At 43.3% G+C, this 18645-nt stretch overlaps 2 protein-coding genes across 2 annotated transcripts; both read left to right on the top strand.

Annotated features, from left to right (window-relative positions):
- Positions 1 to 359: 359 nt before the first annotated feature.
- Positions 360 to 2152, top strand: LOC112100163 (polygalacturonase-like). Its single transcript, XM_024188656.1, has 4 exons — positions 360 to 857; positions 989 to 1278; positions 1379 to 1607; positions 1710 to 2152. The coding sequence occupies exons 1-4, from the start codon at positions 420 to 422 to the stop codon at positions 1932 to 1934; spliced, it is 1182 nt and encodes a 393-aa protein (XP_024044424.1). The 5' UTR covers positions 360 to 419; the 3' UTR covers positions 1935 to 2152.
- An 8355-nt stretch (positions 2153 to 10507) lies between these two features.
- LOC112099783 lies at positions 10508 to 12562 on the top strand. The gene is made up of 3 exons (XM_024187255.1): positions 10508 to 10995; positions 11110 to 11357; positions 11445 to 12562. Exons 1-3 carry the CDS (start codon positions 10508 to 10510, stop codon positions 12560 to 12562), a joined length of 1854 nt encoding a protein of 617 aa, XP_024043023.1.
- Positions 12563 to 18645: the final 6083 nt, after the last annotated feature.

The following is an 18645-nucleotide window of genomic DNA, read 5'->3' as shown; positions in this document are numbered from 1 at the left end:
TTAAACTGTATTTTAATATTAACCCAACTGAATCTTAGTTCTTAATAATATTCTAATGGATAAGCACTTTTTATCTGTTAATTTATTAACTACCTTTGAAATCTCTCATCTTACGAAACCATATGTGGACGTGCCCTTGTCTTATGTATGTAGTTATGTTGCTTCTGTCATCAAACGTCATCCAAATTTCAGTTAAAGGCTATTTTAGTAAATTAAGATCATATTAGTCAAAGCAAAAATCACTCCCGTAATTCTGCGCAGATTGTATTCAATACTAGTGTGATTTATATTTCTACAGTTCATTCAAATCCTATAAATACCCATTTAAATCTTTTCAACTTCACCCCAACTACTCAACGTCTCAAATCTATCTCTCATATCCATCAGTAAAGTAAAACTTTGAAACAGTGTCAAAATCAATGTCTTTGCCTATTAAATTTTTACCATTTCTTTTGATTCTCTTCTTTAGTTCATCTTTAGCAATTCCTTTGAGTTACAACGTGCTGAGCTTCGGAGCCAGACCCGATGGCCAGACTGACTCAGTAAAATCCTTTCTTGCTGCATGGGCTCAAGCCTGTGGCTCGGCCGAGGCTGCAACCATTTACGTGCCACCGGGGAGGTACTTACTAAGCAATGTTGTGTTTCAAGGCCAATGCAAGAACAATGATATTACCATACGTATTGACGGGACTCTGGTGGCTCCAGCTGATTATCATGTTATCGGAAATGCCGAAAACTGGATTTTATTTGAGCATGTTAGTGGGGTTTCTATTAATGGTGGCGTTCTTGATGGCCAAGGTGCTGGCTTGTGGGATTGTAAAAAGTCGGACAATAGTAATTGCCCCGGTGGCGCTACGGTAATTAAGTTGAAATATCCTATATATATCTGTATAGTCGTAAATTTAGTGGCTTTTTGTTTTTCATATTGATTGGCTTCCTGCTTTAGTTATAATAATTAATGTTCCTTCTTTTGTATATACATGAGCAGACACTTCGCTTTAGCAACTCAGACAACGTTGTGATTAACGGATTAGCATCCGTAGATAGCCAGATGTTTCATATTGTCATCAATGGATGCAACGATGTGAAAGTACAGGGGGTCAAAGTTTCGGCCGCCGGTGACAGCCCAAACACCGATGGCATTCACGTTCAATCATCAAGTGGTGTCACAATTTTGGACAGCAAAATTGGGACTGGTGATGACTGTGTATCCGTTGGGCCTGGCGCCACCAACTTATGGATTGAAAATGTTGCTTGTGGCCCTGGCCATGGGATCAGGTAAAATTTAAAAACATGATGATTTGTTTTTCTCTTTATTTTTGGTGGTACGTATAAATATTTAGTGCTAATTAAATTGAATATTCTGATTTTGTTGTAGCATTGGAAGCTTAGGCAAAGAGCAACAAGAGGCTGGAGTGCAAAATGTGACAGTAACATCTGTGACATTTACAGGCACTCAAAATGGAGTGAGGATTAAGTCCTGGGGCAGAACAAGCGGTGGATTTGCCAGGAACATTCTTTTCCAACATGCTCTTATGAACAATGTCGATAATCCAATCATAATTGATCAAAATTACTGCCCTGACAGCGGGAATTGTCCTGGACAGGTACGATACTCACTTATCACATGTCTGTAGATGTGATTACGTAAATGTTGATGCGATTAATATTCAACTCAATAAAAATTATTATTTTTTATTCTTCAATAGGCTTCCGGGGTTAAAATCAGTGATGTGATATATCAAGATATTCATGGAACATCGGCAACGGAAGTTGGAGTAAAGCTCGATTGCAGTTCAAAGAATCCATGCACTGGAATTAGCTTGGAGGATGTGAAGCTCATTTACAAGAATCAACCAGCTGAAGCTTCCTGTACCAACGCTGATGGATCGGCCTCTGGATTTGTTCTTCCAAATAGTTGCTTGAAGACTTGAAGTTGAGAAAAATATTTGAGTTGAAAAAAAAGTAGGCATAAGAAGCCGATCGTGATTATAATATTAAAGTAAAAGATATAAGCAGTAGAATTTTGCTGAAGTTACTAAATTTGTGATAGGTAGCCATTAAAAACAGAAAAAAATCATAGGAAGCCGATCATTTTACTTTGAACTAAGGTTTTTCGGTGATCTGTAAATTTACGCCCATTGGGCTTACTTAGAGGCAGTTCCTACAATGTGTTGAAAGTATCGCTGTTGCTTTCGCACGTAGATGTTCATAATGTTATGGAATATATTAATTTACTTTATGACAACTTCTATTTTTCAATTTCAGTTTTTTGTCCTTTGATAAAATATGCATATCCAAAGTAAGGCACAGAAAAGCCAAATGACATTACGGCAGAGATTGGGGGCAAAGTCAAATGATGCTTGAAATGTGTAATTCACGTACTTAATTAAAGTGTAAAATCTTTTACAACCATCAAAAGTTTCAAAAGTAATATTTAATCCAACAAAAACGAAAAATGAAAAAAAATACAGAAGAAAAAAGAAACATTTGACTTTCTGGAGTTCTTTTTTTTTTTTTTAAATGACACATTGTGTACATCGTGGGTCTTGATTCTGGGCCCACATCGAATAAGACAACCTCCATGATTGATATCAGCGTGTCTTGAACATTTCATGATGATGTTGAAAGCCGAGTGTCCGAAATTTCATTCAGCGATATGTCCCCGATGGAAGGACATAAAATCTCTTGGATAATTCCCCTTTATCACTTCTAATGCTAATTCTCGGAAAGCTATACACGTTGCATTTTTTGATAATCTTCATCGTGTAAACAAGCTCTACAAAAACTGAAAGATGAAAATGATCAGTTAGATATGACGTTTATTAATGTAAAAAGTGATCAATGGGTTAATTTAAGAATGCATATGTGGAGCAACATATCCAAATGCGCCTGCAAAATCAGTCCAATAGGACAAGTCTGGCTTGAGAAATTTTGCGATTCCGGAATCTGAAACATGAGCTTCATAATCTAAACCGAGCAACACATTCTTGCTTGATAAGTCTTGATTGTCAATTGCTGGGAAGCAATCATGATGCATATAACTCATGGCCTTAGCTACACTTTATATCATATACATTCTCAGAGTCCAGCTCATGAATTCTTCTATTGTTGCATCATTGCTTGGAATTGTAGCCAAACTACCCTTTTCAAGATATTCATAGACTGAAAAAGAGTACCAGGATGTTACAGAAGCTATAAAATTTCACAATATTTTGATACCATAATTCTGGCATTGCCTTGATTTCATTCAGGAATTCTTGTAGGACTAAAATTTCACTTGGAAGTGGTGATGAAATTTGCCAATCGCTACGATCTCCCAGATGATAGGTTGCCAAATGCATTGCTTAGCATCAAATTTATTCGCTGCACTGATGATTTTTTAATACGCCACTTACGTTTTAAAAATTAATATCGAAAGCACTCCTTGATCGCCCACAGAACTTTCTTTGTTTTCTCTAGAAGCCCTCTTAATTCTTCTAAAAATCATTCCAATCACAAAGAATAAAAGAGCGAGTATTCCTAACATAGGAAACATTATTAAAAGCCATTTCTTTTTGAAGACCTGTTTGTGAGTTACAAAGGCTTTGCAAGGTTGAAAACTGTAAGCGTCACCTCACAATCCTTGTTCCCTCATAATGCCTCCATGATCATACTGGAATCTTGTGTTGTTAGGAATTGGACCTCGTAACTCATTGTACGGTATGTGAACGCATGACAAGCTATGCTGAAATTCTAGCTAAGTAACCCAAGAGAGGGGTGAATTGGTTTTTTAAAAATTAAACAAATTAAATTACAAAATAATTTAAACTAATGCCTTAAGAGATTCAATAACAGTAAATATAACAATGAATAAGTTTAAAGAGATATGGGAGAAGAAAGTATAAAGGGAAATAATATCAATTGTGAATGAAAATGAAGCTATATATTTTTATTGATGTTAGTCGTATATATATATACAGACTGTAGTTGGAATACAAAGGGTAATAACTATCCTAGATTTGATTACAATTTGAATTAAACAGAATAAGTCAAGGAGAGAAAGAAGGAGTAAATAAAGGAGCATCTACAACAGATATTATCTATAAACGGTAAGCACAAGATTAGGAGAGAATTTGTCAAGAGATTGATTTTGATGTATCTCTATCATGCCCCCGCAAGATGGACGATCGGTAAGTGAGACCAATCTTGGACATAAGTTCATGGAACCGGGTGCGAGAAAGCGGCTTTGTAAAAGCATTGACGAGTTGATCGTTACCAAAAATGTATGACACACGCAAGATGGACGATCGGTAAGTGAGACCAATCTTGGACATAAGTTCATGGAACTGGGTGCGAGCAAGCGGCTTTGTAAAAGCATCGACGAGTTAATTGTTACAAAAAATGTATGACACACGTAGGATTTGATGTTGAACATTTTCACGAACAAAATGATAGTCAAGTCCTAAATGTTTCATTTTTTAGTGGAACTTTGGATTGGCAGCAACATATGTAGCTCCCATATTATCACAGTAGATGACTGGTTTGTTGGTGGGTAGGTATCCTAGCTCACGTAGTAAGTTTTGAACCCATAGGACCTCGGCAGTAGTCGCGGCAACAGCGCGGTACTCGGCTTCGGTGGAAGAGCGAGCAAGAGTTCGTTGTTTGTGGGAACTCCAAGATATAGGATTTCGACCCAAATAGACAATGTAACCAGTTGTAGAAATATAGTCGTCTTTATCACCTGCCTAGTCGGCGTCTATAAAAGCATAAAGAGTGGTTGGCGAGTCTTGGCGAAGTAGTAAACCGTGTGAAGTAGTTCCTGCGAGATAGCGTAATAAGCATTTGAGAGCGGCCCAATGATCTTCAGTAGGTTTGTGCATGTATTGAGATATCCTGTTTACAGCAAAGGAGATGTCAAGTCTAGTTAAAGAGAGATATTGAAGGCTTCCCACAAGTGCTCTGTATTCAGTTGGGTTGGCTAAAGGAGCTCCAGTTTGTGTGGATAGAAGGGGATGCGTGACCATAGGAGTGGGTACGGGTTTGGCATTTGACATATGGGCACAGGTTAGAAGGTCTTGGAGATATTTATGTTGGCTAAGAAAGAGACCTTGAGGATGAGGTAACACCTCAACGCTAAGAAAATAGAAGAGGTTACCAAGATCTTTAAGAGAGAAACGAGAGGAGAATTGAGAGATAAATGTGCTTAGAAAAGATGAATTTGAGCCAGTGATAATAATATCATCAACATACACAAGGAGGTAGATGAGACCCTGAGTATTACGTAGAACAAATAAGGATGTGTCTGAGACAAAATTTTTGAACCCAAGAGTAAGAAGATAGGATTTGAGTTCATTATACCAAGCTCGAGGAGCTTGTTTAAGACCATAGAGAGCTTGGTGAAGTTTGCAAACATGAGTAGGATGAGATTGACTAATAAAACCAGGGGGTTGGACCATAAACACGTCCTCCATGAGAGAACTTTGGAGAAAAGCATTATTAATGTCAATTTAACGAAGAGACCACCCATAGATTATGGCAAGAGAAAGAACAGTGTGGACAGTAGCGGGTTTAACTACGGGGCTGAAAGTTTCAGTGTAGTCGAGGCCGGGACGTTGGTGGAACCTGGAGCCGTCCGAGTTATACTTAGTCTGAAAGATCCACTTACAACCAATGAGATTTTGTGATGGAGAAGAGGGAACAAGGTCCCATGTTTTATTTTTGAGCAAGGCATTGTATTCAGTTTGCATAGCATCACGCCAAACAGAGCTTTTGATAGCTTGAGTGATTGTGGTAGGTTCGGTAGAAGAAGGTTAGAGAGAGACATGGAGATTCATTTTAGTAATGGGTTTATGAATATTATTTTGTAGCCGAGTGAGAGGGCGTGGTGGAGGTGGTGGGGGAGGAGGAGTGGGGGTGTTTGAGGTAGCCGAGGTCTGGGAGGGGGTTGGAGGCGAATAGCTAGTGTGGATGATGCAGCAGAGATAATAGGAAGAGAAAGTGCACACCATTCATCCGTTTCGATGGACGTGTGCGATGATGCCGTCATGGAAGAGGAAGAAAAAGGGAATTCATGCTCAATGAATTTGACATGTCGAGAAACATAGATTTTGTTGGCGTAAGGAGCAAGGCAGTAATAGGCGCTTTGGGTAGCAGAATAACCAACAAAGACATAAGGAGATGAGCGGGGATCAAGTTTATTTGAGGTATAGGGACGTAGCCATGGATAACAAAGACATCCAAAGCTACGAAGTTTAAGATAATTAGGCGTGTGGCCATGTAGAAATAATATTACGAGAAACGGAAGGCACATGAAGAATATGATTAAGATTAAATGTAGTAGTAGGGGTAAAAAGTGAAGTGGATCAAGTGTTTGAGATGGCGAGGCCGGAGCCATCTCCAATAATTAGTTCCTCAGTACCATCATACAAGGAGTGAAGAGCAAGATTTTCAAGATCATGGGTGATGTGATGAGTGGCACCACTGTCGAGAAGCCAACCATTAGAGGAGAGGTCGGTAGCGGTGGCAGCATAGGCACGAGAAAACGAGGATTGATAGCCTTTGGCAACAGGGCGAGGTGTTGCATGAGAAAGAACCATGGATGGGTTGGATTGTTGGGAACGTAGTATTGCATTTGGATAGTGGTTGCGGAAAATGGGGCATTGGGAGACATAATGACCTTGGTTTCAGCACCATTGACACCGTCCTTTGAAAGGTTGAGAAGAACGAGTAGGAGGCTGAGAGTTGGAGTGGGAAGAAGGCCTGCATTGGAAGAGGGAGGATGATATTGATAGTTTCTGTTTTGTTGTTTGGCCGCATAGTTAACAGTGGCAGGGAAACTGTTGGAGGATTTGGCTTTGTGTTTGAGGGAGAGTTCATGATTGATGAGTTTTTCATGTAACTCATCAAACGTGATAGGAGTTTCACGGTTTTGGACACCATTGATGACACTCTCATAGTCGGGATCGTTGAGTTGGTCAAGGACTTTGTCAACGATATCTTCGGGATCAAGGGGACGACCAAGAGAGGCTAGTTGATCGGTACAACACTTGATTTCCTGCATGTAGTCAGAAATGGAACGAGGACCTTTGGTAATATTTTTAAGGTGATCTTTTATTTGTTTGAGATGGCCTTTCGAGGGATTGGCATATGTCTTAGCAGGAGTTTGCCAAGCGTCATGGGTAGTGGATCATTGTGAAATTAGAGGGAAAAGTGGGTTGGATAGCGTGCCAGCAAGAGCTCCAAGAATGAGCTTGTCTTGACAGAACCATGTGATGTAGGCAGGATTAGTAGTGGTGGTGTTATTTTGGGTAATTGTTTTAGATGGGGCAGGATGAGAACCATCTATGAATTTATGTAGATCATGGCCAAGGAGGGTAGCTTCAAGTTGAGTTTTTCATGAGATATTATTTGTTGGAGTGAGTTTCAGGATGTGAGAAAGGGAGATGATGATGAAAGGATTGGTCGGTTCAGCATTGTTGGGTAGAAGAGATTGATCACTGGATGCCATTGAAGAGGGAGGGTGAAGAACTGTGGGAAAAAGAAAAGAAAAAAAATGGATCTATGCTCTGGATACCATATAAAGGGAAATAATATCAATTGTGAATGAAAATGAAGCTATATTATTATTGATATTAGTCGTATATATATATACAGACTGTAGTTGGAATACAAAGGGTAATAACTATCCTAGATTTGATTACAATTTAAATTAAAGAGAATAAGTCAAGGAGAGAAAGAAGGAGTAAATAAAGGAGCATTTACAACATATATTATCTATAAACGGTAAGCACAAGATTAGGAGAGAATTGGTCAAGAGATTGATTCTGATGTATCTCTATCAGAAAGCAAACACGAAATTTTTACGTGGTTCGGCAAAACCCGCTCACATCCATGCCTCCAAGCAAACCGAACTTGATTGTTCCACTATTCAAGCATTACAATCCAAGGCTTCAGGAAGTTTGCAATTGACTTTTAGGGTGTCAATAAACATTTACAATTTGAGATGATCCCACACCTTCTTCACCAAGTGTTTCCCTACACTTACAATCATTCAATGTTGATAGTGAAATGGAAATTACAAAGAATGCACTCTCACAAGTGTATGTTACAAATGATAGCTCAATTATAAATTCAATGAATGTGTATAAGCAAGTAAAAGCTCAAGACTCTTAAACAAATGGCCAAAAAATTCCTATTTCAAAAGTGTTTCTCTTGGTTATTTATAGATTGAACGACAAAAATAGTTGTTGTTAACTTTCTAGGCATAATCGATTTTCCCTTTCAAGAAAACAGTCTATAGTTTGCTTATATAGCATTTATCCTTATGGTTGTAATTTGAAATTTTTGCTTCACGATTTTCTGCTTCAAGAAAGTAGTTTGCCGCTTGATTCCAGAGAGTCATCTTGATGGATTTGGTTTGCCGCTTGCAGATAACAATTTGTTGTCTGAGTCCAGTAAGTCATCTTGATGGAATTGGTTGGTCGCTTGCAGATAATAGTTTGTTCTTTGAGTCTAGTAAGTCATCTTGATGGAATCAGCTTGTCACTTTAGCTTTATCGGTTTACCATTTGATTCAAGAGAGCTAATTTGATGCAATCAGTTTGCTGCTTCAACTCTATTGGTTTACTGTTTGATTCCAAAGAGCTAATTTGATGTAATCGGTTTGCTGCTTCAGCTCTATCAGTTTACCGTTTGATTCTAGAGAGCTAATTTGATGTAATCGGTTTGTCGCTTTCCTTGTAACAGTATGCCATTTGTGTCTAGCAGCAAGTTTTATTTAGTGAGCTTACCATTTGGATTATATTGATTTAACATTTAAGCACATAATAAAAGTTTTATCTGAAAAACTTATGCGAAAAACGCTTTATACTTAGAATTTGAAATAATATTCACATAATAAAAATTTTCCTTTAGAAAATACAAAGAAAACAATTTTAAGGACATCTTAAAATACTCAACATTCATTTTTTTGTTTTAAAATAAAATAAAGAATATGCGTATTTCCTATTTTACCCATGACACGTGGTTTGTTATCATTAAAATCAAAATGCTATATAACCATAGAGGTTAACAATCTCCCCTTTTTTACGATGGCAAAACACGTTATGTAGTTTGAACTTTTATAAGAACTTCCCTGAATGTATGCATGTGTTAGAAATCAAATGGATTAACAAATTTCAAATTTTAAAACTCCTTGTAAAACTCCTCTTGCGTGTGTGCGTGCGTATCCAAAATGTATTCTCAACACAAACACTTCAAATCATATTCATTAATTTGATTTCAAATTTTAAAACTCCCTTTGCGTGTGTGCGTCTACATCCATTTATTCTAGACAAAAACACATAAAACATATTCTGAACATTCTTAATAATTCAAAATACATCTTGTTGATGCGAGATTCTGGTTACCCTCTCGACCACGACCAGGATCTCTGCTCAATCAACTCGACCACGATCAGGATCTCTCCTCTTAAGGCTTCTTCTCCAGAGGTTCCTGTGTACACAGAAACAAGTCAGAGCACACCGGTTTTTTTTCGGCGTAAACCCTCCGACGCTCAAGTCAGATATAAAGGTTTTATGTTCCTGGGAACGTTAGCCACTAATCTTAAGGCTTCTTTTTAGTATCGATTGTTGAATGCTTTCTTTATCTTAGTTTCAGTATCAAAAGTTCTAACCCTTTTACCTTCGTTGGCCACCCTTTTATAGGCTTCTCCTGAGTTCAGACCTTCCCTCAATCCACGCCCATTACTTTCCTATCTCTCGGAAGTGGATGCTCCATTTCCATAATCGTGGGTGGTCGCGTGGTGTTCGTGCCTTAATTCTCGGGTTGGAGTGCACGTCTCGCCAACTGCCGTTGACCGGGTCTCCTCGCCTTAACCATAGCAGGAGGCTCAACCATTATCAGGATGCCAGCCTCGCTGATGGCGCATTCGTGGACGAGTAGAATATTCCTATTCCTGTTCTCCTGCTACCAGACTTCCGCAAGATATACCTGTTCGTGGGAACCCTGCTAATAGCTATCTGCTCATCACGGCTGGTCTCGTCGAAGTACATCCCCCAAACACCGGTCCCTCAGTTTCTAGTGTTGGGTAACGTAGTGGGCCGACAGTAGAAACTCGACAGTTATTGCTCGCGCGGGATAGGAAAAAACTGTCAAGAGTCGTGTCGCATTTAATTGCAGACGAGGTGATATGGCAGAAATCTCCCCCTCTATTTGAATTTCAAACCGATGGTTACGAGATTCTTGGGTTTTGTGCCATTAAATGCTGGCAGCCCAAGAGTTTGTTCCTCATTAGGAAAACCCAAAACCCTTCAAAGAGAAATTCGTCATTTACTCCATCTCTGTCTCTGTCTCTCCGGTGAAGAAGTTCCGGCACAAAAGCCTTCATCCCTGTCTCTCTCCGACTGAGCCACTACTTCAGGTATTACTTCTATTTCCTTGGTCTCGGATAGTTGTAGATAATTTCATTTCTCTCTATTTTTCTTGGGTAGTATTTGGTGATGTTGCTCTGGTTATAGCTTAGGGAATGTCAAAAGGTAAAGAGAAAGTCATTGAGGTTGATGACGACGAGTTAGACTTCCTGCCTAGTCTGCTCGCCGATCCTGCCTTTGACCCCGGGATCCCCTTAGAACCCATTAGATCTAGTGTTGGGACTAGCGCTAGGAGGATGTCCCCCCAAACAACCTCCTCGAGCGGAAATAGCGGTGAGGAGGGATCTTCTGGCTCGGAAAACACCCTAAGTGAGGATCGAGAAGGTGACTTTGGTGAGGTGTCCCCACCAGGAACATCGCGACCAGAAGGGCGGAGTACAGTAGGAGGTAGAGCCCTATCACAGGATTACGCCATTGATTTCATCACATGCACGACCACATTTGATGAGCTCACTAACCTCCGGGTTAGGTATAATATTCCTAATGAAATACCTCTTAAGGTCCCCGGAAAGAAGGATACTCCTAGCCGGCCTCCTAGGGGATATGTTACCCTGTTTCTGGAGAGTTTTAAATATGGGCTGAGGTGTCCCCTTCAACCCTACTTTGCCTGAATACTTAACGGGCTAAATTTAGCTCCTGGTCAGCTGAACCCCAAGAGGTGGAGAGTACTCTCTGGTCTGTTCATCTTGTGGGACAGATGTTGCCAAAACAATCCCACAGTTGATGAGGTGAAGCACCTGTACCAGCTGAAAAGCAGCCCCAAAGATGCCGGCTGGTATTACTTCCAATCAACTACTAAAACCAGGAAACCCATAACCGATCTTCCAACTCGTGGTGGTGGTGAGAATTGGAAGAAAAAATTCTTTTTTGCTGGGGGTCCCTGGGGTCAAGTTACACAGATTGACGGGAAGGATTATCGCGTCCCACCCCGTTTCGTAGTCCCAGGTTGCCTGCTCGCTTTAGATGTCTTGTCTCCATAGTTGTTCTCACTTTACTGGTTTGTCTCTAACCAAATGTCTGTTCATATTGCAGGTTCTTGGGGTGTTCACTTCCCACTCAAACCCGACCAGCTCAAACGGGTCGAAGCCTTACTGGCCAATTCCTGCTCGAGCCGAGAGCTGCTAACTACTTATAACCTGGTCGAATCTTGTTTGGTGTCCACCGGCCATAAGATGGAGGATGCTGTGATTGGGGCTCTGACTCGGAAATGTCCTCGACCACAAGCTGCCAAGTGGGACCAGAATAAAGATGCTTCCACTGCGAAGCGGGTGAACATTGTGCAGCAGGTTTCCCCCTTGAAGACTCTACCACCTCCTTCTGTCAAAGTCGGAGAGACTAGCGGAGCAGCCACTGATCCTGCTTCCTCTTCTCCTCCCGTCGGGCCGAGATCTCGTTTACCTGACAATCGAGCAGAATATTTTGCCCCCTATATCAACGAGCTTTCTAAACTCGTGAGGAAGAAGGACCTGGAGGACTTTGACGGCTGCACCCTGGGTGAGCTGGTGGGGGCCATGCAGTATAGCGCTTTCCATCTCAGCTGCATGGCTACTTACTATAAGGCCAAAGTTGGCCGTTATGACCGGAAGATGAAGGAAGACATTCAATCGGCGATAACCAAAGCTGATGTTGTCAAGAAGAAAGCAGGAGACTTGAATCTCGAGAATTTAAAGTTGATAGAGCGAGAATATCTTGCTCAAGCAAAGGCCATTACTCCCGAGGAAAAGCTGACCAAGGTCAAGGAGGATCTGCAAAGGCAGAAGGTTATGTACGAGGCTCAGCTCGAATCTCTCTGCGATTCCCACCGGGTTCAGGTCAAGAACTTGGAGAAGGAAGCTGACAACCAATACGACCAGGGACTTCAGCATTCCTATCATTGCATCATGGCTGTCCTTGGGAAGCAGCACCCTGATCTGAAGATGGATGACCTTGCAGCTGGTGTTGCTCAACACATGGATGAGGAGGCGGCGAAAGAGGATATCGAAGAGGTGGAGCCAATTATGGTTGAGGAGAAAAACTCTCCTCCTCGTGCAATCCCTGCTGATGTTGGCGAGGCGAGTACCCGCCCGGACGCAACTGGTGATACCCTCCTTGCACCTGAGGTGGACCAGCCAACCAAGGCTGCTCGGCTTACCGACCCGCCGTCCTCTTGAATGTATCTTGTGTTGTAATGATCATTGTATGTGAAGGTTATTGACAGATTAATAAAAATGTTTTTGATTGCTTTCTTGTGTGGTAGTTGCAAGTTTATTTTTTCGTTTGAGGGTCTACTCGCCTTCGCTTGGTCGAGCAGATCCTAGCATGGCATCTGGTCTCGTCATAAGATTGGCTGTCAGACTTAGTCTTTTCATGCCTTAGAAAATTTTTCAATGCTTGGGAGTCTGCTCGCCTTCGAGTGGTCGAGCAGATCCCGGAACGCTTGGCTTCTAGTCTCGCCCTAAATAGGCTTTGAGACTTGGTGGGCTTTTGCCCGTCCTCGAAATGTTTATAACGCCTGGGCGTCTACTCGCCTTCGCTTGGTCGAGCAGATCCCGGCACGCTTAGCTTCTGGTCTCGCCATAAAACAGACTTTGAGACTTGATGAGCCTTCTCATGCCTTAGAAAAATTTTCAATTCTTGGGATTCTGCTCGCCTTCGCTTGGTCGAGCAGATCCTGGTACGCTTGGCTTCTGGTCTCGCCATAAACAGGCTTTGAGACTTGGTAAGCCTTATCATGCCTTAGAAAATTTTTGTAATCAGTACAGTTGACTGAAATTCCTCATTGATCCATTTATTGATGAATTCGGCTTACATGAGATCGCTTTGACATAAAATAAATAACAACGAGCACGAATAGAAATAACTTTAAAACATGAACAAGTCTTACTGGAAATATTTCCTGAGGTGTGCTGCGTTCCATGGGCGTTTCACCTCGTGGCCATCCGTGCGAACCAGCTTGTAAGCTCCGGGTCCAACTAGCTGCTTGACCCTATATGGCCCCTCCCAATTCGGTCCAAGCACTCCTTGAGTCGAGTCTCTGGTGTTCTGATTCACTCTCCTTAGCACCCAATCTCCGACCTTGAACTGCCGTACATTCACCTTCTGGTTATAATACCGAGCAACCCTCTGCTGGTAAATGGCTGATCGCTTCGATGCTTGCTCCCTCTTATCAGTTAGCAAATCCAGATTCAAGCACATCTGGTCATCATTCTCTTGCTCATCGAAATGATCTATCCGGTGCATGGTCGTTCCTATCTCGGCTGGTACAACCACTTCGTGTCCGAAGGCCAAGGCAAACGGAGTTTCCCCAGTTGTTGTTTTGTGGGTTGTTCTGTATGCCCATAGTACACCTAATAACTCATCAACCCATGCACCCTTTTTTGCTCCAAGCCTGGTTTTCAGAAGTCTCTTGATTGTTTTGTTGGTTGCTTCCACTTGTCCATTAGACTGAGGGTGAGTAGGGGAGCAATATTTCAACTCTATCCCGAGGTTCTGGCAGAAATCCCTGAAGCTGTGATTATCAAACTGCCTGCCATTATCCGTTATCAAGGCATAAGGGATCTCGTACCGACAGACCAAGTTTCTCCATACGAAGTCTGTTGTCTTCTTCTCTGTGATCCTGCTGAGGGCTTCTACCTCTATCCACTTCGTGAATTAGTCTATTGCTACTATTGCATGTGTTGCTGCTCCTCGTCCCTTCGGCAACGGCCCGATCAGATCAATTCCCCATTGAGCAAATGGCCAAGGGGAGGCCATAGAGGTGAGTTTTTCTGGTGGTTGGTTGGAAAAACTTGCAAAACTCTGGCAGCTTACACAACTCCTGGTCTTCTCCTGCGCATCCTGGTGCATTGTCGGCCAGAAATATCCCTGCCTTAGAACCTTGTGGGCAAGGGACCTCCCACCAGAATGGTTTCTGCAAATTTCTTCATGTACTTCTCTCAGTACGTAGTCCGCGTCATCCTCATCCAAGAACCGAAGGAACGGTAGCGTATATTCTCGCCGATATAGCACCCCATCAATCATTATGTACCTTGAGGCCAGGGCTCTGATATTCCGTGCTCGCAACATATCTGGTCATAATACCCCATCTCTAATGTATGAAATTATCGGATCCATCCATGACCATTTTTGTTCTATCTGCATCACCTCCAAATTCTGCTCGATGCTAGGGCTGGTTTTCACCTCCAAAGGGACCGACTTAGGCATTTTCGATTCTGCTACAGCTGCCATCCTGGCTAGAATATCTGCTCGACTATTCTGCTCCCTTGGGATTTGTATCACCTCAGCCGCTTCGAACTTCCCCATCATCTGCCTGACTTTCCTCAGGTATTGCTCCATCTTCTCATCTCTCGGTTGAAATCTGTCACTGACATGATTTGCAACCAGCTGGGAATCAGTTCTGATCTTCACCCTATCTGCTTTCACTGCCTTAGCCAATTCCAAACCTGCTATCAAGGCTTCGTATTCTGCCTGGTTATTTATGGCTGTGAACTCTAACTTTGCTGCATAAGAGATTTCCTCCCCCTCCGAGCCTTCCAAGACAATCCATGCTCCTGATCCCTGTTCCCCTGATGACCCATCTACGGACATTTGCCATACTCGAGCTTCGCTGCTGTCTGTAGTAGTACCCCGCAGGTCCAAACATGCTTCGGGCTCTATGAATTCTGCTACGAAATCGGCCATTGCTTGAGCCTTTATTGTTGCTCGGGGCTTGTAATCTATATCGAACTCGCTCAGCTCTATAGCCCACTTCACGAGCCAACCAGAAGCATTCGGCTTGTGTAGAGTTTGTCGCAGTGGCTAGTTTGTTATTACCGAGACGGGGAATGCCTGAAAGTACGGCCTCAGCTTTCGAGCAGCAACCACAAGGGCAAGTGCCCATTTCTCCAACGGTGGGTATCTGGTCTCGGCGTCGAGCAGGGCCTTGCTAGTGTAGTATATCGGATACTGAACCCCTTCTTCCTCTCTTACTAGAACAGAACTTGCGGCATGATCTGATACCGCCAAATATAAGAACAACCTATCTCCATCCCTCAGTGTGGACAACAGAGGTACTTGTTGCAAGTATTGCTTCAAGTTCTGGAAGGCTTCTTCACATTCCGGGGTCCATTCTATTTTCTTTCCTCTCCTTATCACTTGAAAGAATGGCTGACACTTATCTGTAGCCTTGGATATGAATTGGCTTAACGCCGCCAACCTCCCCGTAAGGCTCTGCGTCTCCTTCAGGTTACGAGGAGATCGCATCTGCACGATCGCCTGAATCTTCTCGGGATTCTCCTCGATCCCCCTATGACTCACCATGAACCCGAGGAATTTGCCCGACTCGACCCCAAAAGCACACTTCTCCGGGTTGAGCTTCATCTTATACTTCCTTAGAAGTCCAAATGTCTCCTCAAGGTGCTCGACATGTTCCTTCAGGATTTTTGACTTGGTTATCATATCGTCCACATACACCTCTATTGTTCTCCCTATCAGTGGCTTAAAGATTTTGTTCACCAGCCTCTGGTACGTGGCCCCCGCATTTTTAAGACCGAACGGCATTACCCTGTAACAGAACAGACCCTGGTTAGTAATAAATGTCGTGTTCTCCTCATCCTGCTCGAACATGGGGATTTGGTTGTATCCCGAGAATGCGTCCATGAAACTGAGCAGGCTATATCCAGCTGTTGAGTCTACAAGCTGGTCGATCTTTAGTAAGGAAAAGCTGTCTTTCGGGCACGCCTTGTTGAGGTCCGTGAAATCCACACACATCCTCCACTTACCATTAGCCTTTTTTACTAGCACCACATTTGATATCCACTCAGGATAATTGACTTCCCGAATGAACCCTGCTTTCAAGAGTTTCTCCACCTCGCCGTTTATAGCCTCATACCTCTCCTAGTTGAAGCGCCTCATTTTCTGTCTTACTGCCCGAGCACCTTTTTTTATTGCCAGATTATGACATGCGACCTCTGGGTCGATCCCTAGCATGTCTTCATGTGTCAAAGCGAACACATCTGCATGAGCTCGCAGGCATTGCACCAACTTCTGCTTCTGCTCTTCTTTAAGCCTCGACCCAATCTGGATCGTTTTCCTGGATCCTCTTGTCCCAGGCTTACTGTCTCCAGCTCTTCTACAGGTTCCTGTCTGTCATTCTTGGCTCCCACTCGGGTATCAAGGGATATTATCTGCATTGCTTCCCTTACTGCCGAGGAGTAACAGCTTTGTGCGATTCTTTGGTCTCCTCGTACCACTCCAACTACCCCATTCACCCGGTACTTGAGAGCTAGATAATGGTTGGACAGCACCGCTTTGCTCATCCTCAAAAATGGCCGACCCAGGATCATCTGGTAAGGACCCTCCTCATCAACCACCACAAAATCCAGTATCATAGTCCTTTCTGTCAGGGAGCTACCAATCGTGATAGGCAGCTCGACCACGCCCAGATGGACCAGCTTTCCTCCTCCAAAACCCTTCAAGGAGGTATTGGTGTGCTCCAACCTCAAATCTGCTATTCCCATCTCCTCCAGAGTTGACTTAAACAACACATCAACTGAGCTTCCTGTGTCAACCAGTATCCGGGCAAACTTCTTGCTAGCAACGGTGGCCTTGATGACTAAGGCATCCTTGTGTGAGTATAGAATCCCCTCTTCATCCTCATCTGTGCACATGATTGGCACTTGCCTGACTCTTGCTCGTTTGGCTGCTGGGGTGTTGAAGAATACCTCTTTACTAGTCATGGCATATCTAGCATAGTTCTTTCTCGACCTGTTGGAATCTCCGGCCAACGTTGGACCCCGAGCAATCACTCGTACTATAGGCTGCTCGGGCTCAAGTTCCTGTTACTCTGCTCCCTTTCACATGCCGAGGCCATCATCGGAAAAATCCCATCTATAAACTTGTCCAGGGATCAATTTCTCACCAAATCTTCAACCTGGGTCTTGAGGTCTCTGCATTCTGTTGTGGTATGGCCATGAGTGTCATGGAACTTACAGTAACGTCCCCTATCCCTTCGGCCGGGTAGCTTTGTTATTGGGGCCGGGAGGTACAGCAATCTTCGATCCTTTATCGCTTCGTACACCTCGTCCAGGGGCATCTTCAAGGAAGTGACCGCCCATAGTCCTGATTCTGGTAGATCATGTGCACTGGCCTTTCCCTGTTTGTGCCATTCTGAACTGGAGGAAGTGGCAGTGCTTCTGGTCTGCTCCCTCTGCCACCATGGGGGTGTGGATGAGGATGACCATAAGCCGAGTCATGCCTTCTCCAAGGCTCCCTAGCTGGTGAACGAGGAGGTTGCGCCCTGTTGCGCTGATACTGTGGTGGCCTCTGATGAGGCTGGTAAGCGGTGACCCGACCTCCTGTACCACTACCTGAGGCATGGTGGTCCCTCTTCTTCATCGGCCCATTTCCTGGTAAGGCCCTTTTCTCTTTCCTTCTCAACCCTTCTAACTGGTCTATCTTAATTCGTGCTGCATTTTCCTCCTCAATTTTTATATCCCTCTTAGCTTGCTCGTAGGCGGCTGCATACGTCTGAATAACTAGGCTCCTCAAATTGTACCACAGCCTTCCTATCTTCACCCCTTCTTTCAATCCCCTTAATGCCTGAGGATGGTTGAAGGCTCCCAAGTCGAGGACAGCGCGATGGAACCTTTTGATGAATTCCTGAAGGGTTTCCTCCTCCCTCTGCTTCATGCTTTTCAACTCCATGTCATCTTCTGGTGCCATTGCCCCGAAACTGCTCTGCAAATTCCAGGCACATCTACTCGAAGGATTTGACACTTCCTCAAGGAAGTTTTCGGTACTACTCACGTGCTCGTCCCTCTAGAGACAGCGGGAACACCCTGCATCTTTGAGCTTGGGATAACCCTTGCACCCCCGTCATGTCGTTAAAGCATTCTATGTATATCAACGGATCGGTTCACCCTGAGTACCTGAGGTCTGGGAGGCGAAAATCCCTCGGAATGACTGCTCTCATGATCTCCGCCGAGAGTGGGGATTCTCCGTCCAGCATTATCCTCCAACCAAGTGCTCTGCTCCTTCCTTGCATGTCATCAATTACATGCGCTAGTCTGCGCACTTCTTCCTTCAGCTGTACTGCACGACCAGGGTCACGTGCTGCAACTTGATCCCGCTCTTGCTCTACATCATGTAAGTGTTGCCTGAGCTCTGTTTCCTCTGCATTCACCATCTCATCATCATCATCATCAAAAATCTGCCTTCCTGGGGACTGGTCCTCTACTCTATGGATTTCTCCCCGTAGAGATAAGTTACCTCCCTC

This window comes from Citrus clementina, unplaced genomic scaffold (assembly GCF_000493195.1).
Source record: "Citrus clementina cultivar Clemenules unplaced genomic scaffold, Citrus_clementina_v1.0 scaffold_3, whole genome shotgun sequence".
NCBI classification, from domain to species: domain Eukaryota; kingdom Viridiplantae; phylum Streptophyta; class Magnoliopsida; order Sapindales; family Rutaceae; genus Citrus; species Citrus x clementina.
Note: the sequence above shows the minus strand (reverse complement) of the source record. Positions and strands in the feature narration are given on the sequence as shown.

Excerpts from the sequence above, each read along its gene's own strand:
- LOC112100163 (XM_024188656.1), top strand. The coding sequence starts at position 420 with ATGTCTTTGCCTATTAAATTTTTACCATTTCTTTTGATTCTCTTCTTT. Across the intron at positions 858-988 it reads ATTGCCCCGGTGGCGCTACG|ACACTTCGCTTTAGCAACTC; the intron begins GTAATTAAGTTG and ends ATACATGAGCAG. Across the intron at positions 1,608-1,709 it reads GCGGGAATTGTCCTGGACAG|GCTTCCGGGGTTAAAATCAG; the intron begins GTACGATACTCA and ends ATTCTTCAATAG.
- LOC112099783 (XM_024187255.1), top strand. The coding sequence starts at position 10,508 with ATGTCAAAAGGTAAAGAGAAAGTCATTGAGGTTGATGACGACGAGTTA. Across the intron at positions 10,996-11,109 it reads AGTTTTAAATATGGGCTGAG|ATGTTGCCAAAACAATCCCA; the intron begins GTGTCCCCTTCA and ends CTTGTGGGACAG. Across the intron at positions 11,358-11,444 it reads ACCCCGTTTCGTAGTCCCAG|GTTCTTGGGGTGTTCACTTC; the intron begins GTTGCCTGCTCG and ends TTCATATTGCAG.